Source organism: Plecotus auritus, assembly GCF_963455305.1.
Source record: "Plecotus auritus genome assembly, chromosome: 10".
Taxonomy (NCBI): Eukaryota; Metazoa; Chordata; class Mammalia; order Chiroptera; family Vespertilionidae; genus Plecotus; species Plecotus auritus.
Genome location: NC_137785.1, coordinates 54,947,689 through 54,972,665, shown reverse-complemented (window position 1 = coordinate 54,972,665; position 24,977 = coordinate 54,947,689). Strand labels below are relative to the sequence as shown.

General features: G+C 47.1%; 2 protein-coding genes across 6 annotated transcripts in view; one reads left to right on the top strand and one right to left on the bottom strand.

Moving 5' to 3' along the window:
* CPNE2 (copine 2) overlaps positions 1-5,160 on the top strand; it is a 40,339-nt gene extending 35,179 nt beyond the window's left edge. The window contains exons 15-16 of the mRNA XM_080644857.1: positions 2,756-2,992; positions 4,741-5,160. Of these exons, the coding sequence (XP_080500983.1) occupies positions 2,756-2,992; positions 4,741-4,848 (345 nt within the window). The 3' untranslated portion in view covers positions 4,849-5,160. The remainder of the gene's footprint in view (positions 1-2,755; positions 2,993-4,740) is intronic.
* Positions 5,161-9,901: 4,741 nt separating this feature from the next.
* The window catches only part of PSME3IP1 (proteasome activator subunit 3 interacting protein 1), a 29,130-nt gene continuing 14,054 nt past the window's right edge, over positions 9,902-24,977 (bottom strand). For 4 of the 5 annotated variants that reach the window (XM_080644859.1, XM_080644861.1, XM_080644858.1 and 1 more), the window contains exons 5-7: positions 19,475-19,608; positions 14,729-14,793; positions 9,902-10,704 (exon numbers count right to left, since the gene is read on the bottom strand). In XM_080644859.1, the coding sequence (XP_080500985.1) occupies positions 10,487-10,704; positions 14,729-14,793; positions 19,475-19,608 (417 nt within the window). In that variant the 3' untranslated portion in view covers positions 9,902-10,486. Of the gene's footprint in view, positions 10,705-14,724; positions 14,794-19,474; positions 19,609-24,977 lie in introns of all 5 variants that reach the window. The other variant, XM_080644862.1, reaches the window with a different exon arrangement.

Here is a 24,977-nt window from a genome sequence, read left to right as displayed (position 1 = left end):
GTGGTAGGAAGTGTCTCTCTAGGCAGGGCTGTACTCCATTCATTCACACAACACATCTTTTGTTTTTAAATACATTTTTATTGATTTCAGAGAGGGGGAGAGAAACATCAATGATGAGAAAATCATTGATCAGCTGCCTCCTGCACATCCCCCACTGGGGATTGAGCCCACAACCTGGGCATGTGCTCTGACCGAAATTTGAACCATGACCTCCTGGCTTGTAGGTCGATGCTCAGCCATGCCAGCTGGGCCACACAACCCATCTTTACCGAGAATATTTCTGTGTAGTCGTGGGGGGGGGGGGAACTGTGATATACAAGATATGGCCTCTGTCCTCCCAGAGCCTGCTGTCTAGTGGGGGGCCGGGCCAGAGAACAGCAAAACCTGCGGTGACAGAAGTAGAGTCATAAAGGTGGCACCTGACCCAGAGGGTGCAGGAAGGCTTCTTGGGAAAGTGATGTCCAGGCTGAGACTTGGAGGATGCTTGAGAGTTAGCCTTGAGTCATGTGTGTGCAGGTGCATGTGTGAAAATGTGTGCATGCGTGCGTAGCATAGCATCCCAGGCAGAGGGAACAGCACGTGCAAAGCCTGGAGGCACAGTGTGTGGGCATAACTGAAGGAGAGTGTGGTGGAAGAGGGCTGAGCCAGCTCCCACAGGGCCGTGGAAGGTAGTGAGGAATCTGAACTTGCCCTTGAGGGCAGGCGGAGCCACTGAAGGGTGTTAAGAGGTTCTGGTGGGGCCAGGGGACTCCTACCACAGGGCCTTCATTTCTCCCTCTGCTCTGGCCCATAAGACTCGGGCCGTCTTGTCCATGGCCCATTCCTGGTTGGCCTCCTAGGTGTCTGGTGTTCCAGTGGAGGGGATCACAGCATTAAATGGGTTATTGGCTAGTTACAGTCCTAGAAACCCAAAGAACCTCTGGCCAAGGCAGAAGATGCAAGGCAATCCTTGAAGGGTGCTGGGAGTTTGGGTTTGGGGTTCAACCTGACAGTGATGGGCTACGTTTCCGGAGCACAGACAGGGTGAGATGGCCTGTGAGGTGGAGAAGAGGGTACACGGGGCTATCCTGAGGCTTGTTCAGGGTGTGGGGTTTTGGAGCTGAGGCTGGGAAGGGTGTGCCAGGCGGAAGTAAACCAGGGAAGGCTCCCATGGAGGTGGGAAATGTTGGGGTAGCATAGACCAGGGCTGTCTGTGGGGACAGCAGAGCCCCTCCCCCTCCTACTGCCCAATTCTGCCCTTCATTCTCCCTGTCCACAGCCCCCTCCCAGGTCCCTTCTGAGCTGTCTTCGGGGGAGGGGGCTTGGACCCCTGGGGTTGTAATGAACCCTAGAGGCTCCTGGACAACCTGGGTTCTGCCCACGATGGGCAAGGAGCCCAGGACTTCCATCGCCAAGGCTGGTGATCCCAAGCTGAGGACAAACGTGAGTGTGGGCATTGTGACTAGCTGGTTGGCACCCAGGAGCGAGGTGGAAGTCCAGTGCCACGGCTCTGGACCCTGCCCTGGGCTGCTATGTTGGACATTCTGGCCTCCTGACCCTAGGGTGCTGGGTGAGAGGGTGCAGGCCCCACTCCTGGAGAGACAACTGCAGGCAAAGGAGGGCGCTGTGGGAAGAACCCCAACTTTGGAGTCAGCTAGGCTTGGCTCAGAACAGACTGGCTGGGAGGCCGGAAGTCACTTAACCTCAGTGCGTCTTGTCTCTAAAAGGGGACTTGCAGTGTGAAGGTGCCAGGGAGGGCCTGCGCAGTCCCTGTGTTCATAGGGACTTCCTCACCCAGATAGTTGGTGCCCACTGCCCTGCAGCAGCCCAGGCCCTGTCTGTGCCCACCTCCCTGGACAGGGCTGAGGGAGGCTCAGGCCTGTGCGCTCCAAGGCTCCCAGTGCAGATGAGGGGCTGATTGAATGGGGAGCCAACAGGGCCACGGGAGGTGAAGGATGGGAGGCCTGTCCCACCCCTTCTTTTCCTCCCTCATTGCCAGGCCTCTCAGTTCATGTCTTCTTGCCAGCTAGGTGCCCTGGAATATTTCTGGTGGGATGGAAGCACCCGACTTAGGGAAGGGTTGCTAGGATGGGGGGCTGGCACCAGCAGCCCTCCACTGCAGGGGTTCAGGCCACCATCTCCATAGCAACAGGTATCCCCAGTCAAGGGTTTGATCTCTTAAAGGCACAGTGCAGGAGCCAGCCTACTGCTGCCAGGACTGGGATTAGGATCGTGGGGTTCATGCCTCCATGTGACTCTCCCCCTCCTTCCTTCCTCAGTTTGTGCTTGGGGGACAGGCAGGAGAGCAAGGCATTCTAGGGGCTGAACTTGTATACCCTGAGGAAGCAAACAGGAGCAAACAGGTGTGAAGGTGGCCAAATGCTGGCCTGGGGGCTGACTTGGGCCTGCCCTCCATGACCTTGACTGGTCTGGGCCCCAATTTCCTCTCCTGAGAAGCAGGTCAGCATTAAGAGGCAAAAGCTCTAAGCAGAGATTAGGCAGCTACGAGGGCTCTCCTATTTATGGATGCGGAAAATGGAGTTCCCCCAGAAAGGGCCAGAGGGTGCTAAGGGCTGAGCTGAAAACGAAGTCTCAGGCTGAGACTGGGTCGGGCTTTAAACAGACAAGAGGGCTGCAGGGCCCCGGTGCTGGAGGGGGCTGGGACTCGCTACAGCTGGGGAGTCACCTTCCTCCCATGGGTCAGAGGGCTCTGAAGAGGGGGATGGGGAAGGGGCCTCAGGGCTCTGTTGAGTGCTCGCTGACTTCCTCCCCACAGCAATACTTCATCCTCCTCATCATCACGGACGGCGTCATCAGTGACATGGAGGAGACGCGGCACGCTGTGGTACAGGCTTCCAAGCTGCCCATGTCCATCATCATCGTGGGCGTGGGCAACGCCGACTTCGCTGCCATGGAGTTCCTGGACGGGGACAGCCGCAGGCTGCGCTCCCACACTGGGGAGGAGGCAGCCCGAGACATCGTGCAGTTCGTGCCCTTCCGCGAGTTCCGCAACGTGAGTGGGGGCCAGGCTGGGGAGGGGGCGTCACTGGGCCCCAAGAGCCATAAAAAGGATGAAGGTCTTGGGATTGTCTGCCCAGTCCCAGGCTCCTCCATCCTCAGCTCCATTGACTGTGCACTTCCTGCGGGCCTACTAAGTGCCAGGTGCCATGCCAGGCCCTGCCCTGGATAAGACCATGTGATACTGTGAACACTGGCTTCAGACTGAGGCTCCAGGCAGGGTTTCCTGGAGGACCTGCCCTCTAACTCTGACCAGAAGTCAGTTACCCGCGCGAGGCAGATTTCAGGAGACAGAGGGGCGAGAGCAAAGGCCTAGAGGTGAGAGGCTTTCCTCATACACCTGGCCCAGCCTCCACGTCCCAGATGGGAACCAGGCCCCTCTCAGGACGGCTCCTCTCTCTAAGGGCCTCTGCCGGGAGGACTGGCTCCTGGAGGGACTGTGCCAAGTGCAGGTGACCCCAGGTCGGCTCATGGGAGGCTGTGGCTGGCCTCCTGGTTACTCCCTGGTGGCTGGGCCCATGAGGAGCCTCTCAGATGCCACTCCTGTAGTGCCAGCCTGGGGACTTTTACTTGACCTTGGACAAGTCCTTGACCTCTTTGAGCCTCAGTTCTCTCAGCTATAAGGACCTCTGGCTCAGCAAATCCCAGCAAGAACTGACCACTCTTGCCCTGGCCAGTTTGGCTCAGTGGATAGAGCATCGGCCCTCAAACTGAAGGGTCACAGGTTCAATTCCAGTCAAGGGCATGTACCCCGCCCCCCTCGTGCAGGAGGCAACCAGTCAATGTGTCTCTCTCACATCGATGTTTCTCTGTCTCTCCCCCTCCCTTCCACTCTAAATATTAACAGAAGAATATCCTCGGGTGAGCATTAACAACAAAAGAACTGACCGCTGTTTTGTACCTGGTGATCTCACATCTCTGCCCAGTACCCTCTGGGTTTGCTGAGACGGTTCAGTTCCTTCTCTGGAGCATTAGCTGTCTGAGGACAAATGCCAGGCCCGGCCATCATTCATGCTCGCCCAATGACTGAGCACCCCCGGTGCCTGGCCTGGGTGTTCAGCAGTGAACCAGTCACGGCCCACTTATACCAGCCAAGGTGCTCGGGACGTGTTTGCCACATGAGTAGGCTGTGCCGCAGCTTGCCTCCCACGGGCTCTTGACCCGAAAAGCCCCCCACAGACAAATTCTTTCTAAAATGTTACTCCCAGGCACCCCAAGTGCTCAAGAGTTACACTTAGTCCGGCCGGTGTGGCTCAGTGGTTGAGCATCGACCTATGATACTGTGAACACTGGCTTCAGACTGAGGCTCCAATAAGTCACGGTTCAATTCCCCATCAGGGCACATGACCAGGTTGTGGGCTCAATCCCCAGTGGGGGTCTTGTATTCTCTCCTACCTCTTGTAGGAGGCAGCTGATCAATGATTCTCTCTCATCATAGATGTTTCTCTCTCTTCCTCTCTGAAATCAACAAAAATATATTAAAAATAAAAGTTACCCATAACTCAAGGTACTGCTAATGGTGGGACTTCAGGCAGGGACAGGGATGAGGGACACCAGTTTAGACAGCCCTGTGTCCAGTAGTTCGTCCTTCCTCTCTACTGGACCTGGGAAGCCACTCCCTGGCCCCAGCCGATCTGTCCAGGGACACCTTCGGGAGCAGCTCTCTGAGAAGAGTGCCCCTCACAACTTTCCGCTCAGTAACCCTTATTCTCTCCTCTCTAAACCCCACCCTCCACCCTGCAGGCAGCAAAAGAAACCTTGGCCAAAGCCGTGCTGGCGGAGCTGCCCCAACAAGTTGTGCAGTATTTCAAGCATAAAAACCTGCCCCCCACCAACTCGGAGCCCGCCTGAGCCAGCCCCCAGCAGCAGCATGCGCTGGCCTCCTGCCCGCCCCAGGAACATGCACGCTCGCCCTGCCTCCTTATGGGGGGCCTTTTTTTTTTTTTTTACCGATCCACATTTATTTTTTACAATCGGACCTCCGCCCCCGTGTTCCCCAGCCCAGCTGGGCTTCCTTGGTTGGAGTCGACTGGTGATGCTTCCAGGCCAAACGGGCCTCCTCTCCTCCTGTCCCCGCCACTCCTGAGTATTGAATGTACTTTGTATAATTTTTGTGGAATTATTACTGTTATTAAAGAGAATAAAATTTTTACAATCATGACTAGCTGCCGACTCTGAGAGGAACGTGTCCCTGGTTCACACTCTGCGTTGCAGCCCGCACCTAATTCCTGCTCTGTTTTGGATGCTGTGACCATAATCTATTCATTACACTCGGGGTAATAAGGAGGCTCTGACATCCCTGTGTCAGCTCCTTCCTCAGCCGGGACCCAATGGGTTCACTGCGCTGGGAAATGAACCTGAAAAGCCCTTCCCCCAGCAAGCCTGTGAGGGTGGTGCTCCCTGCTGTTTGGAGACCTGCATTCCACATGAACAGTAAGACTTCTGTTAAACTGGGACAGCACCTGGCACAATGTACATGCTCAATAAACACTTGTGGGTGAACAGCATGCACAGGCCCCACCAGCGACTGGGTTTCCTGGCCCCTGCAGAGCCCACACCAGTGTTACGGGGTGCTCCCGAAAAAAAGCTCAAGAGGCCTGTGTGTAACCAACAACTGACATTTACATTAAGCACCACTTATACTGGAAGTTGCCCCATGTTGGCCCAGCCAACACCACATGGTCACCACCCCTTCTTCCTCTTGGTCCGAACTTTGTGCCCTCACTCCCCTTACACACACACAGGACAGCAGTCACTGCCACCTATCTGCTGCCCTTCCAGGTGTCTGACATCGGGGTCCGCCCTGTGGGAAAGGCTCTCAGGATGCCAACAGGGCTGCTCTGTCCCTGCTGACAGCAGCCATTGGTTTCTCCTGCATCCCCTCTCTGGGCTCAGACCATGAAACCAACCAGGAGACCCTTCTCTCAAACCCCCGCCATCCTCAGTCCCCGCCCCTCCCCCCCACATCTCTTTTATCCACCTCCCCTGGGAGCACCATGCAGAGGCTTGTGTATAACCAATAACTGGCGTTTATATTAAGCGCCTTTCCCCGCTTCGTGTTTAAGTGCTTCACAGGCATAATCCTGATGAACCCTCCCAACAGTCCGTCCAGGACCATTTCAGAGACGCGCACGCAAGCAGGCAGCTAGTCGCATCTCTCAAGAGGCAGAGCCAGACCTTAGATCCGGGTCTGGCAGACTCCAGAGCTCACACTCGCCCACTGCATTGATGTCCTCCCTCGACCCTCCAGGGGTCTTCTGCTCCAGCTGGTAGTTTGTCCTTCCTCTCTACTGGACCGGGAAGCCACTCACCTGGACCTCCTCTCCCAGGTAATTCTTACTAGTGGCTGCTACACCTGGGTGGTGCGCCAGGCAGGGTCCCACCTACGGGTAACTGGTGACCTCAGGAGTCAGTGTCTACCTGGTAGAAGCAAGTGAGGAATATTTTCATCCTAAATTTTTTTCTTTTTCATCCTAAGTTTTCAATGTGTCTGCTGATTCTGTAGCCACCAAGAGTTGGCTAAAATATCCTTTAGGGATACCCTCGCGTCTCCTGAGAGGGCTGAGGACTGCCTGGAGCCCTGGTCCCCCCAAGGACATTGGAGAATCACACAAAGGTCTCCTTGTTGTTTTTCTGGAGGGGCTTAAGATGACAGCTGAGCCATATACCCACGGCTAGGACACCCGAGCCAAGGAACCGCGTGTGCCTGAGCAATTAACATTTAGCTGAGAGGGAAGCGCACAGAACCAGCTGCTTGTGGCAGCTCTGACAACCAGATCTGACCCTTCGTCCTGTTAAGTGTTCTCGCTACAACTGAGGAATGCCAGCAGGATGCACAGACCTGCCACAAAGCACCACTACCGGAAGCTCCGACACCCCGCCTGCAAACGGGGAGGCTGGCCTAACAGTGCTAACGGGATGGCTACTATCCACTGAGCACTGTGCCAGCTACCACACCGAGTAGCTACCTAGGTTATCTCACCCTCGCTAGGAAGTTGGTGTCGCTGTTCTTATTCATTGAGGAGGACACTGAGGCCCAGAGGTTAAGGGCCTTGCTCAAGTGACCCAGCCAATGAATGTCTGGTCCAAACTCACAGCCACTATGGCACCTCTACAGAAGGTGGAACCAGGCCAAGTTCCCAGGAAGAAGCAGGGCAAACGTTTTAGGCAAAGGAAGCGTCTCTCTTGGGTGGAAAGAAGGCAGCCAGAAGGGAAGTACCTGAGGTGGAGAGTGAAAGAAATGCCAGGGATGAGCGGGAGACACCTCTAGTCAGGACCTGACTTGCAGTCCAGGATGCTCCTGACAAAAGCTTGCGCACCCTCCCCAGCCCGAATGCGAAAAGCCAGCTGTCCCTCCTCCCGAAAAAGACATAAACAGGTCACAGCCACCTCATTAGGTCCAGTCACATCAGATGCAGTGGTTGCTTTGAATTTCATGCTCCCCTTCTCCCCGCTGCCTCCTGCACCTCCACGGTGAAGATTGAGTCTGCAATCCGGGGATGTGCCCCAACCAGGAATGGAACCATGATCTGCTGATTCATAGGTCGATGCTCAACCAGTGAGCCGCGCTGGTCAGGCTCAATAAAAACATTAAAAAATAATAATTATTATTATTACCATTCAGGACAACATAAGCAAGTTTAAAGAAACCCACCCCGAACTTTGTTTTTATCCCTCATGACCTAGTTATAAAACCCGTTATCTATTAAGACAGGAGCAATGCTTCCTCCCAGCCCCGTTTTCCTATTCTTTGGGTTTGAACCACACGGTCTACACTGGATGCTTTACAAGGCTGCTTCCTCTATTGGACAGACCAGGTCCTGCTTTGCTATACAGATTCCCACAGAGCCCGTGTTTCAGTCCCAACGCTCCACACTACCTGGTACAACAGAATACGATGTAATGATCACCAGTAATTCTCAGTCTCGCCTGAGACACACACATGAGCAGAACTCTCAGTCTGAAAAGCCCCAGCCTTTGCCACAATCTAGCTGCTAGGGCAGATGGGGAGTTGGGAGCACAGATTCATTCAGTGCAGCACAAGCAAGAGCTTGTTGTTAGCCTTCACATTAAGTATGTTTGTTTTTTTTAATATGTTTTATTGATATTTTACAGAGAGGAAGGGAGAGGAATAGAGAGCTAGAAACATCGATGAGATAGAAACATCGATCAGCTGCCTCCTGCACACCTCCCACTGGGGATGTGCCCGCAACCAAGGTACATGCCCTTGACCGGAATCAAACCTGGGACCCTTCAGTCCTCAGGCCAACGCTCTATCCACTGAGCCAAACCGGTTTCGGCTAAGTATGTTTTAAATTCCTGCAATGCTTTGTTAACTTCCTCCAACGTAGCAGAGGCCATGAGGTAGCGCAATGGCCTCTTACTTAAGTCACACCACACAAAGAGGGCGCCTTTGATTTCTCGATCTGCTTCCTGGAACGAGCCGAGGTTGCTCCGGGGACGTTCTGTAATCATGACAGCACGCGTCACAGGAACAATGAAGCAGAGAAGCAGAAGGTGCCTACAGTTTTACCTACATGCCTTGTTTGTTAGAATAGAACCGACGTGCCTGTCCTGCCAGTCAGGGACAATTAGCACAGAGTGGTTCCGAAGAGGAGGAAGAACCCCAGGCATCAGTTCTGGGTGAAGAGAAGTCACCATCTGGCAGTGGGCACTGGAATGCCACTGCATGGGAAGGGGGAAAGGAGTGGGTTGGATGAGATCCAGGGGCCTCTCTGCCCACGTTAACACTGAGCAGCTTCTCTGCCTGCCAGCCTCACAGTGTCACACATCCTGTGTGTCTCTCTCTTTCTGTCTCACACCGGAGGAGGGAGAAACAATTGACGTAGGAAGCCAGAGGGAAAAGAACCGGACAGGCCCATTCTCCTGAAGCAGGGGGCCTACAGGTTTGGTTTTGTTAATCCTCACCTGAGGATATTTTTCCATTGATTTTTTAGAGTGGAAGGGAGGGGGAGAGAAACATCGATGTGAAAGAGACACATCAACCGGTTGCCTCCCCAACGCACCCCGACCAGGGTTGGGGATCGGGCCTGCGACCCAGTTATATGCCCTTAACCAGAATCGAATCCAGGACCCTTCAGTCCATGGGCCGACACTCTATCCACTGAGCCAAACCAGTAGGTTTTTTGTTTGTTTTTAGACCCATGACTACCTCTGTCCTTGAGGCCTCCATACCAGTCTCCCTCCGTCCTTTCCTCCCTCCTGAAGGGATAGCCCCTGCCTCCTTCTCTGACACACAGAGGTGGAGCAATACCTCTAGGTCTTGGCGGCTCCCCGCCTCGGAGCTGCTCTGTGTAGGAAGGGAAAGGAGCAGGAGGGGCAGCAGAGACGAGGAGGAGGATTAGGGCAGCACCTCAAGCTAGACATAGCTCCCAGAGTTGGAAGCCACACTATAAAGTTATCAGCCAAAGAGGAACCTCGACAGAATACAGAGCATAGTCAGAATTTGCAGGTGGGGTCCACAGGAACCCAGGAGCTGCCCAAACTAAGTCATCTTGTCCACAGACCTATCAGCACTTGTGATTTCTGGCTCTGATGAAATAAGGCCTATGTCTGCTCCTCTAAGGTTTAGTCTTTTTTTTTTTTCCTTTTCAAATATATTTTTATTGATTTCAAAGAAGAAGGGAGAGGGAGAAGGAGATAAAAACATCAATGATGAGAAAGAACCTTTATCGGCTGCCTCTTGTATGCCCCACACTGGGGATTAAGCCCACAACCCAGGCATGTGCCCTGATCAGGAAGTGAACTGTGACCTCCTAGTTCATAGGTCGACGCTCACCACTAAGCCACTCCAGCCAGGCTAAGGCTTAGTTTTAAATGGGATTAGCTAAAGGGAGGAGAAAGTCTGCTTTCTCAGAGTAAGGAAACACTTCACAGTGAATGATGAGTGTGAAGTGACACCCCCTGCAGATGTAGTTTTTAATCTTAGTCACACAACATCAAGAACTGGTTAGTTCCAGGGGAGTGCGCCCGTTCATTACCTGGACCAGTTCTCTCCCTCTGCATCTCCACAATGCAGTGCCACCAAACAATGTGTTCATCTAGGAGAGAATGTTTAAAAGAATACCTGTCCAAGAATGGCCCTTGCTTCCCTGTGCTGTTCAGAAAGGAAAAAACACGAAAACAAAACAAACAAACAAAAAACCCCACAAGAAAGCAACATAACCCAAACCCTGTACCAGCCAGCTGCCCTGTCTTCCCAGGGCGTTTTCAGTGGGGTTTCTGCCGGGCCCTGACCCCCACCCCACACATCAGTGAGGAGAGAGGCAGGGGCCAAACTGGGCATCTGCACCGGAGTGGAAAGAGAAACCAAACACAGGTGGGTGCCGGCACATTTTTAGACGAGGTTAAAAATGTCACGGTGTGCACAGGAAGCAGGCAAAGACGTTTTCTGAGGGAGGCAATGCCTGCAGGCAGATGAGCCATCTGTCTACTCTTGGGGGAAGCTCCCTGGATAAGGACACAGAAGCTAGGGGGCCTCGAGGAAGCTGTTGGTTCGGAAGATGGAGGAGACGATCTTGCCGGTGGCGTTGATGGTGCCTTCGCTGTCCGAGCTGGACTCGGAGTCGCTGCTCCCAGAGTAGGCGCCCAGGCCTGGGAGGATGCCGATACAGACCGCAGCCGAGGGGCAGTGGATGGAGGGACCACTCAGGGATGTGCTTCCAAGAGCCACGCAAGACGAGGCTTCTGCAAAGGAGGAGGGAGGACTTTAGCTTCATCACCCCCTTCCACAGTTGATGGTCTGCTTTTCCTGTGCCAGGCACTGTGCCGAGGGCTTTACCATGGAAGCCTCAAAACCACCCTGTGCCAGCGACACTACTGTCACCCTCACCCTCTAGCTCACCTCCTCCTCTACATCTAAGAGAGCGGAAGCCACAGCCAGAGAGCATTTTAAGACCAGAGAGCGGGCAATGCCACCAAGTAGGCCGAGGCTCTTTTGCCCCAGGACACCCCCAGTTACACTGCCACCTTAGTGACAGAAAGCCTCAATCTAGAGAACGCAGGCCTTAAAGATTAAAGGAAAAGTTAAGAGGTCCACTCCTCCTTCTTCCTTCTAAATGTTCCCAGCCTCAGCCATTACAACAACCTGCCATGCAAGTTTTATCCCTCATTTTACTGGTGAGGGAGGTCAAATGACCTGCTAGGTTACAGGCCACGTAGAGGAGAAAATGTTAAACTAAATCTGAATCAAAAAAATCATGTACTAAAAGGATTCCTGAGCTCTTCACTGCAGAGGAAGAGCTGGAGTTCAAACTTCACCGTCTCAACTGACAAGCATACTATCGTCTAGGGTTTGTCTTAACAAAGCCCGACCTAACAGCTCATGTCAATATGGAAAGGATACATGGTTCCTAGTGTATAAAACCAGGGGTAAGCAAGAGATACGCTGAAAAGCTAAGAGAGATCTCAAATGCCCCAACACAGAGTTCAGGACTGGAATATATCTCCTTATCTTACTGGAAGGTCTAATAAGCTGCTAAGATAGGCAGTGTTAAAACAGGGAGATGTAGAAAAGTGGAATGAGAGCTGACAGTGACTGCAGAAGTGGCCATAAGGCCACAAGAAAGTAGAGGCAAATATCTGTAACAACTATCACAAAAACTTTCAAGATATAAAGAGTTCTTCTGAAACCAACCAACCAATCAATAGCCAAATAGAGAAGTGGACAAAAGAAATGAACAGTCCCAGAAAAAGGAACAGATGAATTTTAAACACAGGAGAATAAAAAATATATAAGAAGGGAAAGTATGGGGAACAGTCACCTTTACATATTGCTGGGGGAGGGAGGATAGGGCAGTTCTGCAATGTCCTTCAAACTTACATGATGTTCATATGAGAACATTCCCTGCAGCACTGCCGACAGCAGCAAGACTGCAGACAATCGAAATGTCCATCAATAGGGGATCATTTAAGTAATGGACTACTATTCAGTCACCAAGAAAAGTAAAACATCTGTTTACTGGTATCAAATGGTCTACAAGACACTGTGCTAAATGAAAAAGACAAGGGTGCATTTAAGTTATAATTTGTGTGTGTGTGTGGTGGAACATGCCCAGGTTTATGCATGACAATGTCTGAAAAAAAGACATTAAAAACGGGCAACAGGGGCTGCTCTGGGGAAAAAAAAACAAATCTCAGTGGTTGGGAAACAGGAGAGAGAACTTTCTACTCCACACTCCTTTGTCCCTTTAGAATTTTCTATTATGTGCATGTACTACCTATTCAGACAAATTGTTTTAAAGGTAAATGCAAAAATCCAAAGAGCACCCTGGGCCACTTAAATTAGGGAGGAACAGTACCACGTCTCTGTGACCACAGGGCATCCCAGTATTATAGCCAGGAGGGCTGGGGACGACTGGACAGTCCTAGAGACAACAGAGACTGCTTGTCTATATTCTCCTCTAACCATGAGTCTCCAGAGGACAAGGGTTCTTTCTTCACCATGCCATCCCCTGGGCATACAGCACAGGGCCTGGCACAGAGCGGGCCAGTGTCCACAATGTATGAGAACGCAGGAAAATGTGTTCAAGACACAGAGGATTTTCACTGCAAATGGCAAAAATCTTTTGTGGGGGGTGGTAAAAATTTTGCGGGGTGGACATGACATTTTACTGTATGCCATTCACTATTTGAACATTGACTGTGTTAAGTTACATATACAATGATACTTTCAGTATTCTGTTAAAAAATATATAGAATATAAGTCAGTTACCTAGAAAAATAATTGTCAGTGAGATGTGACATTTTATAAGTATTTCAGGGTGACTTTCTTAGATAGAAAAGAAGGACCAAGTCCAGAGTACCTGTGAGGACCAGAGCTGGCCGAAGGGAAGAGTGGAAGGCAGCCACAGAAAGGCAACCAAAGATCTAGAACTCTGTGGCGTCAGCAGAGTTTAAGCCAAAAGACCAAATCTCCCAATTATCTAGGTTTCAAGAAAGAAAAGACACTACGACTCTGACAAATTTCATTCCAAAAGCAGTTAACTGTCCAAAGAGAACAAAACGGTGCCCTCTGATCGCACCCATTTGGTGAAGTTTCCTGCCAACTTCTGCATTTGCAGGACCACATTGTCACAGCAAATTAACACTGAAAATTACTAACAGAGAATGTGCTTGGGAATCAGACAGCTGCGTGACTTGAGAGTAGATGGGGTCAACGAGTGCGTTCTGCACAGAGCTGAAGCCCAGAAGCTCCAGTGGGGGAAGCCTGACTCTCCCCAAGGGGCAAAGAGCTATCTTCTGGGGGACCAGCGGGGTAAATCCTCCTACTGCTGAGGACAAGACCCTGAAGCAAGACACAGCAGACATTCTTCCTGTGTGGCCTTAGCTCCTAGCAAAAGAAGGTCTTTCTTGTCCGGCTTCTGCTGTAAGAATGGAATGGGGAGGAAGCAAGCATTTAGAATGCCAAAAAAGATGGCTCTGAACACATGTCTGCCTCACTGTAAAGACCCCACACAAGTTTTTCTTTCCACTGATTCACGCAAATACTTCCTACCAGAGACTAAGCACCAGATGCCGAGCTACGAATTACCTGGCTGAAATATGTTTAAGATTCCCATGAAGTATACACAGTACACACTGATGCTATTTAAGCAACCACAGTATATTCTTTCTGACCTAATAACTCCATGTATTTAACCTGACACTTGTGAATATGAAAAACGATGCATGTATAGGATTAATACAACATCATAAAAGTGAAAAAATGGAAGCTAAATGTTCATCAATAAAAAATGGGATAAATATACTATGTAAAACCATACGATGGAATACTAGGCAGTCTTAAAAAGGAATGAAGAGGCTGGCCAGTGTGGCTGTTACTGAGCATCGACTCAGGAACCAGGTCCCAGTTAGATTCCCAGTCAGAGCACATGCCTGGGTTGCAGGCTCCATCTCCAATGGGGGGCATGCAAGAGGCACCCGATTCATGATTTTCTCTCATCATTGATGTTTCTCTTTCCCCTTCTCTCCCTGCCTCTCTGAAATCAATAAAAATATATATTTTTTAAAAAGACTGTACAGCAAAAGGTTTTAGCAACAGTTGGCCATTACTGGTGCTCAGTAGATACCTATTTTAAAATATCCATTATTTTTTTGAGAGAGAAAATGAATTAGGCCCCGTTTTATGGATGACCCACTGAGTTTAGCTCAGACTCTCAATCCCACAGGGAGTCAGGGGTAGAACTGAAAACACTCCTGAGTTTCCCATTCTTGATCCAGCACCCAGGATACACTTACCTTCACTTACAACTGTGCCACTTAATGCAGTGTCAGATTTGATCACATAACCATAACCATCAAAGAAAGCGTAGTCCTGGAAACTGTATTAAAACTAGGCTCAATCCAATCCAACCACTAGCAGGAGCCAGGCATTCTACCTCTCACTGGTAGCAAGCCAGGTGAAATCAAGAAACTTAACATTTGGGGAAAAGAGACAAACCCTTTGTGAGAAGAGGTGATAGGACCAGGGCTTTGTACGCACTCCTAGGGAGCACAATGGCCACTTATCAGTTCCACGGGTTTCTAACACAGTGCTTTGCAGGGCAGCTGACATACTCTTGGGTATAAATCCTGTCTGGTAAAAAAATTTGGTAAATTAAGTTTAGGTAGGCCTGCTTCGAGATAAATGCAGTCATTCATAAGTGCAATGCATTCCAGCCCTTTACTATGTGTATTAGGAATAAAGAACAAAGTGGAAGCTGCCACCCACCTTGATTCTTGTCATCTGGGTCAGGGTCCGATTTCAGCCTTTTTACACTGTTGCCACTCTCTGAGCTGTAACAGAAAACATGGTGATGTGAGCGAAGTCCAATCTTGGGGATCAAAGCTTTGGGACCAGGAGCTCCAATAACCATTTATATGGCTCTGAGGCAGCCTCAAGGAACTGGAATAATCTGGGGGGAAAAAAGTCTTCATTTCAGAGTCTCCCTCTGGTTATATTATTGGTTATAAAGACAACTTAAAACCCTGACCAATTCAAGGGATAAAGTGTTATATATACAACCATTTCCTACACTTCAGATCCTTTATTGTCCTTATCATTCATCTTGGATAGAACCATAGATGGATTTCAAGACTATCTGGACATGTTCATAAGTGACAAAAATTTAGTTTAAGTTATTAAAGACCAAAGGAAACATCTTTAGGGACATGCTAGAGATTCTGAAAGTCACCCAAAAGGCCTTCATTAAAAGATCATCTAAACAGTGTACTTCAATGAGGAAGAAAATAATTCAGCAAGGAAGGACTTAATTCCAGAAGGAAGAAATGGTGGGGGAAAAAAACACCAAAAACCTGGCAAATACAAATATAAATCTAAACACAATGTTGTCTCTATAAAAAACACACAAAAACCCCATCTAATTTGTGGTGTCAAACATGATCATACTAAAGTCCTAAGCATGTAAAAAAGGAAGACGGTGATTGTAGCTCAAAGTCCTAAGGTTGGTGTATAATTTTGCAGGGAAGTAAGATGGCTATTTACTTTAGGTTTTCCTAAGTATGCTGGTCAATTGCAAGGTTAGCCATCAAAGGAACAGAAATAGAATACCTAAATCCAAACTAGTAAGAAGAAAGAAAAACTGAATGAAGTAATTTTTAATCTTTTTTTTTTTTTTTAAAGCAAGAAGAATACAAGAAAAAAAATTTTAAAGACAAATAACATTAAGATAGTAAAAACTGTATCACCCTGGCTGGGTAGCTCAGTTGGTTAGAGCATCATCCTGATATGCCAATGAATCAACCAATGAATGCATAAATAAGTAGAAGAACAAATCGATGTTTCTCTCTCTCCCCTTTTTTCTTTCTCAAATAAACAATTTTTAAAAAACTATCAAAAATCCTAATAAATCCAAACCTACCAATAAAAAGATATCAACAGACTAAATTTTAAATCTGCTACATATAACACACACCTAAAAACAAAATGAGACAATTCCAGATAGAGTAACAATCAGAAAAAAAAAAATACTAACAACTGTAGTTAATGTATTTGAAACAAGACAAAATGGGTGAATTCCCAGAAAATAGAACCAAATAAAACTGACTCAGAAAGATATAAACTTAGTCCTATAATCATAAAAATTTTAAAGGGGGGATAAAAATGATTTTATCTAGTTCTACTAAGCTTTCACAAACTAGAACACTACCAACTTATACACACTCCTGAAGAGAAGAAGGAACACTCCCTAAATCATTCTATGAAGCTAGTTTTCATTTTCATGTCAAAATCAGATAAAACTGGGGGGTGGGGGGGGGATACAGGCCAGTCTCCCTCAAGAACATAGATTCAACAACTGATACAAAATATGAGCTAAACAGGCCAGTGGAGTTAAGAAAAATAACACTATATCACTGCCAAGCTGGGTTTCTCACAGGAATGCAACATTAGAAAAATCTATAAATTTACTTTTTCGCTGTAACAGAGTAAAGAAAAAATTATTTGATCAACTCAAAAGCAGAAAAAGAATAAGACAATATTTAACAGTTAATGGCTACAAAAGAACCTCTTATCAAACTAGGAACAGAACTTCCTTAACTTGCTTGCCAAAGGATATCTGAAACAAACAAAAACGATCAATACTAATCTTAGAAGTGAAAGTTATAAACAGTATGTTTAAAACTAGATTGTGCAGAGTTGTTTCTAACATTTTACTGGTGGTCCTAGCCAGTGAGGTAAGATAAGAAAAAGGAATTAAAAAATACAAGGAAGAGAATAAAACTGTCATTACTTACAGATGGTAACTTTCTACATAAAAATTTCAAAAGAATCCACTGATAAGTTATTAAAGTTAATAAGAGCTGGTGGCTGGATGTAAATATTCCACTGACTGCATTTTTTACACACCAGCAGCAAAAATATACATAAAATACTTAGGAATAAATTTAAGAAAAAATGTACACAACTTTTTTTTTAATATACATTTTTATTGATTTCAGAGAGGAAGGGACGACGGGGGGCGGGGAGGGAGAGGGAGAGGGAGAGGGAGGAGAGAGAGAGAGAGAGAGAGAGAGAGAGAGAGAGAGAGAGAGAGAGAGAGAGAGAAGCATCAATGATGAGAGAGAATCATTGACTGGATGCCTCCTGCATGCCCTGCACTGGGGATTGAGTCCGCAACCTGGGGCGGGAATCAAACCATGACCTCCTGGTTCATAGGTCGACACTCAACCACTGAGCCACACCGGCTGGGCTGTGTATAACTTTTTTGAAAAATAATTATAAGACTTTACAGAATGACATTAAAGGAAATCAATAAATGTAGATATATGCCACGGACAGGAAGACTCAAATCCATAAAGATCTGTTCTCTCTATAAATTTATCATTCAATTTAAATAACATTCCAATAAAAATTTCAATAGAGATTTAAAAAAATTTAAATCTAAAATTTATATGGAAGAACAAAGTGGCCAAGAATAGATATGACTGGCCCGACCAGATATCAAGATTTATTATAAAGCAACAATAATTACCCAAAATGGTACAGGTCCAACAGATCCAACCAAAGACAAGGAAAAAAGACCCCTCAAACAAACCGATATATGTATGGAAACTTGTTATAAGACAGAGGTGATATTAAAGACTCCTGGGGGGAGGGAATACACATATTTAGTAACAGCTGCTAAAAATTCGCTTTTCGTTTGAAGAAAAAAATTGAAATGGGATCCCTACCTCATACCCTTCACAAAAATCAATGACAGATGGATTCAAGACTACCATGTGAAAGACGAAACTCTAAACTTGAGAAGAAAAACTATCTTATGACCTTAGGGTAGGAAGAATTTGGTGAATAAAATACAAAAAGATCTAACCATAAAATACTGGTAGATTTGACCACCTTCAAACGGTACAAACTTCCGGTTATAAAGTAAACAAGTCTTGGGGATGTAATGTACAGTCTGGTGACTAGTTAATAATACTGTATTGTATGTCTGAAAGTTGCTAAGAGAGTAGATCTTAGTTCTCATCACAAGAAAATAAACACTGTAACTATGTGTGGTGATGGATGTTAACTAGACTTAAATAGACTCCCAGACTGACTCACTCCAAACTTACTGCACCAGAATTTGTGTGAGGCCTAAAAGCCACATTAACAAACGCCCAAGTGATTCTAATAAACCCAGGCTGGAAGCATTAGGAACTCCAGCCCCAGGAGACTCATTTATCACCTTGCTACACAAAATAACAATAAATGATGTAGTTTCAAAACCAAAAAGGGGTTATATGCGTGTCACCGAGTACGCTAAGGACCATAAGGGAGACAGTTATAAGACCCATTCTGCTGGCTGCAAGACACTGCTAAGGTAACTGCCCACTTAGAAAGCCCTTTCTTGGCGCAGTCCAGGAAAACTGACTCAGGCCCAAATCCTGAAAGACACTGGGCCAAGCATGAGAGCTTCTGTGAAAACGTGAAAGGAATAATTCATAGCTCAGGCAACTAGCCCTCTTCACGCTGCTGATCCTCCTCCCCTCCGCTGCTATCTCATAACGACACTTTTACACGTAAACAATGTTCTAGAACATCTGCGGCAGATGAATGGTGTGCCAAACCACAAGACTGCATCAATACACTCCCTTCAATACACGTGGCTGGCTGACAATACACCATATTGATTTTCCTAATGGACTGCACTTAAAAACTTTCTGTCATTTTGCCCGTGGTATGGTGGTCAAACTGAAATGACCAGATTTAATCGCTCTGGTGCCATTCAGGATTTGGAAAGGGAGGAGCAAACATAACAAAGAACTTACCTAAATCTCCAGGCACTGCGGCCACCCCCACAGCAATCAAGCAGAGCCCAGCCAGGTCTGCGGCCCTGTCACAGGGCCATGTTCGGACAGCCACAATGCCTTTGCTGCTAGCAGCTGCCCGCCCTTCACCTGTCCGCCTCTCCAAGTCCTAGTCATCCTCACTAACCAACATCCCCTTTCTAAAGCCTTCCTAACTTCTCCAACAGGAGCACACACACCCGCCAGGCAGCCTGAGGTGTTTCCTCTTCCCTGCTCTTCTTACGCCCTGAACAAATCCTTTCATAGACCTTGCTACCTTGTCTGCCTACAAACACAAATGCCCGACTATTAAAACTCCACCCCTCCTATTATTTTGTGACCTTGGATAAAAGTTCTCAACCTCTCAAATTCTCGGTCTCCTCACCTGGTAAGTCATTTGTACTTCATACACTGGTTGAGGAGGCAGAATGAGTTCATGTGCAGAAAGCACTTAGCACAATGCCAGGCACACAGCAGGTGCCCACGGCAGAGTGGCCATTATTACGCTGAATGAACAGTCAGAGACCAGGGAGAGGCTACAGACCATACCAAACTGGGAAGGGGAGAGCCAGGGGAGGCTCCTGAGGGAACTGCACGGAGACTCACGCTTAGCTCTGGCTATCATTCCAAGAGGCATTTCAGAGGACACGGTCAGAGGGAGATTTAAGTTGTGCAAGTGTCGGCTGACCTCTTATGCTTCACAGCTCCCGCCAACAGCTTTGCCTGGGAGAACTTGTTCTTGGTTTCTATGGGTTTCATGGCCACTTTCTTCTCCACTTCCTTCCTGTTTTCTGGAGAAATCCCAGCCTTGGTGAGATTACTGTGAGTTACAGGTTAAGGGTCAAACTAAGCAAAAGGAAGAGCTGTGCCAGAACAATGAGAAATTGAAAAAGAATGCAAATCTAACCCACTAGCACCCTGGCTCTGCCACGTAATGTCCAGCCTACTGATTTCAAAAAGCCCGCCCCTTTATTCTGCCAGTCAAACCCAGCTCATTTCAAGAAAAATGAAGGTGAACACAGAGGAAGATGGCAAATCAAGCATAAAATAATATAGGCAAGGGAACTTTTCCCCTCTGATTCTCTATGAAAATCTGAGTACAGCCAGAAAACCTGCTACTACTGAAGACATAGTCGACATCATGCTCGCTGGGGAAAACAAAAATCTTAAGGAATAGAAATGCAACAGAAAAAAATATGGCTTCCCTGAAAATGTTTGCTTTTCCAGTTTTGCAGAATGTCCTATGACTATTAATGGCATCAATCTTAGACACGACGAAGACTACCTCCTACTCTGCTGGTGCAAGGCAACATCAAAACCACTTAAGTTCATTAAAAAACAGAGTCTTCGCGTCGATCAGTCACCACCCCCTCTCCTGTCACAAGCCTCCTGAATGCGGACCTCCAGCGGCCCAGGAACCAGTTTTACATACTCCCTCAAAGTGATTTTAACGAGAAACCCCTGTGCATATACAACACAAGAACCAAGTTGATTTTGAAGCATAACCTGTTCCTGGTAGCATCACTTTTTTCATGTTTGATGTCAATCTCTGGCATTCAAGGTCTGTCACTTTCTTTTGTTCTCTCTACCTGCCTCCTCTCTACCTTCCCTTTCATTCTCTCACAACCTATTATGCAACAGATGAGTATTCCAACAGGGTGCCACTCCTTAGTTAAGACGCAGTCGAGCCCTCTTGGAACAATAGTGACATCTAGTGCCCAAGGAATCTGAGAAGCGTCTACTACTATCAACCCCAAGAGGTGGGGATGGGGGTGTATGGTCTAAGCCAGTGGTCGGCAAACCGTGGCTCACAAGCCACATGGGGCTCTTTGGCCCCTTGAGTGTGGCTCTTCCACAAAATACCACGGCCTGGGCGAGTCTATTTTGAAGAAGTGGCATTAGAAGAAGTTTAAAAATTTTGGCTCTCAAAAGAAATATCAATCGCTGTACTGTTGATATTCGGCTCTGTTGACTAATGAGTTTGGCGACCACTGGTCTAAGCTGTTTGTCTTTAAACAATGGAGAACACTGGGTACCAGAAATAAGAAAAGTTTAATTCTGATCACTTTCCAGGCATTATCTCTGTTCCTATGAACACCAGTTACCTTAAATATTTGCACTATTCAATGGGGATTATGCATATAGCTCAATACTACTGTGAGTTTCATCAGTTTCATGTTTTTAAGGTCATTATGGGAACAGACAGGATGTTAATACTGAATGTTCATCCTTTTTAAGAATAAAAAATGGAGAGAGAGACACACACACACAAACATCAATCGGGTGCCTCCCAAATGCACCCAGACCAGGGATTGAACCCACAACCCAGGTATGTGCCCTGACTAGGAATTGAACCTGAAACCTTTCAAGGCATGCGAGGACACTCCAACATACCAAGCCACCTGGCCAGGACTGTTACTGTAATTCTTAAGTGCATTAATAAACAGTTTAAATTTGTAAAAAAAAAATAAAAATAAAAATGAGCCCTAGATGGTTTGGCTCAGTGGATAAGAGTATCGGCTTGTGGACTCAAGGTTCCCAGGTTTGATTCCAATCAAGGGCACGTGCCCAGGTTGCAGGCTCGATCCCCACTGGGGGGGGCGTGTAGGAGGCAGCGGATCAATGATTCTCTCTCATCATTGATGTTTCTCTCTCTCTCTCCCTCTCCCTCTCCCTTCCTTTCTGATAACAATAAAAATGTATTTAAAAAAGAAAGAGCGCCCTAACCGGGTTGGCTCAGTGGATAGAGCATCGGCCTGCGAACTGAAGGGTCCCGGGTTCGATTCCGGTCAAGGGCATGTACCTTGGTTGTGGGCACATCCCCAGTAGGGGGTGTGCAGGAGGCAGCTGATCGATATTTTTCTCTCATCTGATGTTTCGAACTCTCTCTCCCTTCCTCTCTGTAAAAAAAAATCAATAAAATATATTAAAAAAAAAAAGGAAGAGCATAACCCATAGACACAGACAATAGGGTGGTGAAGGCTTGGGGGGAGGGAGGTGGGGGAGGGCAAAGGGGGGGAAGGGAAATATGTAATTCTTTCACAATAAAGATTAATATATAAAAAAGAATAAAAAAGAAACAGATTTTATCTTTCTAGTATAGAATGGCAAAACCCATGAGCATGCTGTGATTTTTCCCTGCAACTCCAACATTAAGAAATAGAAACTCAAAGAAAATTCTTAGTATTAAATGTTGAAAAATAAAACAAATTGGAATTAACACAATAAAAGTACTCATGTATTTATAATACCAGGACGCAGACAAAAACAAAACACCTTAAGTTTTTATTCTTTTAAAGTGAAGAAAAGTGTTCATCCTTTTCTTTTGGGGGAGGCGGGGAAGATGGGAGGAAGGTGGTAATATTATTTTTGATCCATATCCAAAGCATAAGCAATTTTTTCCCGTAAGTCCCTCTCCTGTAAAATGCTTTAAATACACAAACACACCTCAAAACTCTCAAGGAACTCATTAAAAGGCTTTTTAAAAAAATTACAATTCTTAACACATAATATGGCTAAAGGAAACTAGAGGTCTGCTGTTTATATGACACAAACAACAGCTTATTCGTATTCACAAGTATCACATTATAAAATGTATCATATTATAAAGGTCAGTTAAAGCCAAGAGCCAAGAGCTTCCATAAACAAATGTGGAGTCCTTCAATTCCTCCCTCAACATGTCTCTGGCTACAGTCACCCTTGGGATTAGTGCATATACATCAGTGAGTTGGAAGGCTTGCTTTTCTTCGGTTTTTCTATCAGGGGTCCTCAAACTTTTTAAACAGGGGGCCAGTTCACTGTCCCTCAGACCGTTGGAGGGCCGGACTATAGTTTAAAAAAACAACTATGAACAAATTCCTATGCGCACTGCGAGCCCGGGACGCGTCGGCTGCTAAGCAGGACAGGCAGCGGCACCCGGTGGGCCGGATCAATGTCCTCGGCGGGCCGCATGTGGCCCGCGGGCCGTAGTTTGAGGACCCCTGTTAGTCAGAACTTTCCAAGTTTCTGACGAAAGCCAATACCCCTGGGGCCTCGTCAATGTGGCTGTAATGTTACCAGGACGGGAAAGTTTCTTTGGCCTCACTGCTGCCCTGTTCATTCTTCCCTTTGAACTGGAAACTGAAGGGCCTCTCATCCCATCACCAACACTGCTTTCCAGAACACTGCTTTGGGAGGCACTCAGTCTTACTTGCTAGCCTACCAAATAAAGCACATGAAACAGGACAAGTCACGTGAGACGTGGAATTAATGTACTTCCTTAGAGGAAAAAGCCTGGTGCCTGAAATGCCATACACGTTTCTGCCCATCTCTGCAAACCTTAATGCATACTGTTGTTCTGGGGTCAGCAGAGGGGAGCTTCTGAATAATCAGTCTCAATCCTACAGCTGGGATCGAGGGGTAACTTTCCATCAACTCCTATCTTAATAAACCAGAAAGCCACTCGGAGAACTAGGATGGGAAGCCAGGTCTTTTGCTACCAATTAAGAGATTTTGTGACACCATGCTACCACCTTATTTCAATCACTGTCACCTTGATTTAAACCAAATCCCTAGGAACCTTTGCACACTTTCTCCCATATAACTCTTTAATAGAACCCACTGTACACTGCCTGCAAAAAAATATCAACACACACACAGCACAGTGTCCTATCACTCTCGGAAGTGAAGCCTGTTCCATCGCACTAGTGAAGTTACTCAACATATAAGCTTTGAAATATTCAAATAAGATTTCTCATAGGAGGCCCAGCCAGCATGGCTCAAATGGTTGAGCACTGACCTATGAACCAGGAGGTCACAGTTTGATTCTCAGTCAGGGCACATGCCCAGGTTGCAGGCTTGATCCGATCCCCCGTGTGGGGTGTGCAGGAGGCAGCCAATCAATGATTCTCTCTCATCATTGATGTTTCTCTCTCTCCCTCCCTTTTTGTAATCAATTAAAACATTTTTTTAAAGAAATCAACCCTCTTCCCTTAAAAAAACTTCTCATAGGAAAACTAGGGTGGTCTTATTAACCTCTCCTATGAGTTATTCAGTACTTTACCCAAATACATACTGAGCAACCACTACATGCCAGGCACTGGGAAATCAGTGGTGGCCAAGGCCTTGTTCTTATAAAGCTTTCTTTACATTCCAGCAGGTGAGAGGCAAACAATCCAAGACTTTCAGGAAGTGACAAGTACTATTAAAAATGACATTATAGACAGTGATGGGAGGGGGTGCAATTTTAGGTGGGCTGCTTAGGGAAAGTCAGGGAGATGTGATCTGAGATCCGAGGGCCATGAAATGAGCCTTGTAAAATCTGAGGGCAGAGCATTCGTGGCCAAGGAAACAGCAACTACAAAGGCCTTGGGATGAAAGCACAAAGTTTAGTGAGAGGAACTTAAGGAAGGCCAGTGGGCTGCAGTACAGCGAACACTAGGAGAGTGAGCTCAGATGCAATGGGGAGGTTAGTTGGCCTAAATAATGCCGAGCCCATAGGGCCTGGTAAAGAACGTAGACTTAATTTTAAATGCAACAGGAGGCCACTAGAGCTCAAACAGTAAAGCGACATGATCCCATGTATGTTTTCAAAAGTTCCTGAGAAAGGACTGTTGGGGATGAGAGAAGCAGCTGAGGCTAAGTAGATGGCCATAGCAGTCCAGAGAAGAGTCGATGGCTACTGCAATGGCAGTATGGAGAGCAAGAACTACACAGATTTGGAGCACATTTTGGAGGCAATTTTTGACCCAGGCACCTGGAGGTATAGGAGTACCATTACTGAGATTGGGAAGACCAGAAAAAGAAGAGATTGACCCAGGGTTAGGGTTAGGGTTGTGAAGCATGGATTTAAAAATTTTGATTTAATCAAGTTACATTTGGGATGTCTATTAGGACGTTCAAGTGGATGTTAAAAAGGCAATACTGAGCTGAAAGAGTCATCTTTGTTGCTGCCTCTACTCCTCTATGGGGACAGACCAGGGGAGGTTACTAAGGACACAAGAAAGTTGCTAAACATTTTATTTTAAAACTCAGAGGCCAGTTTTTCCCCTAGATGAGGTTTACTGCATAGCCCATCTGTTTCAGAGCCTAATCTCAAAAGGGTATATTATTAAGATTTAGGCCTTTAGTTAATTCTAAATGATTTGGACTTTTGATTGCACCAGGTTCTTAAATGCAACATAACTCCATAAATCAGTACCAGTTAGTTACTC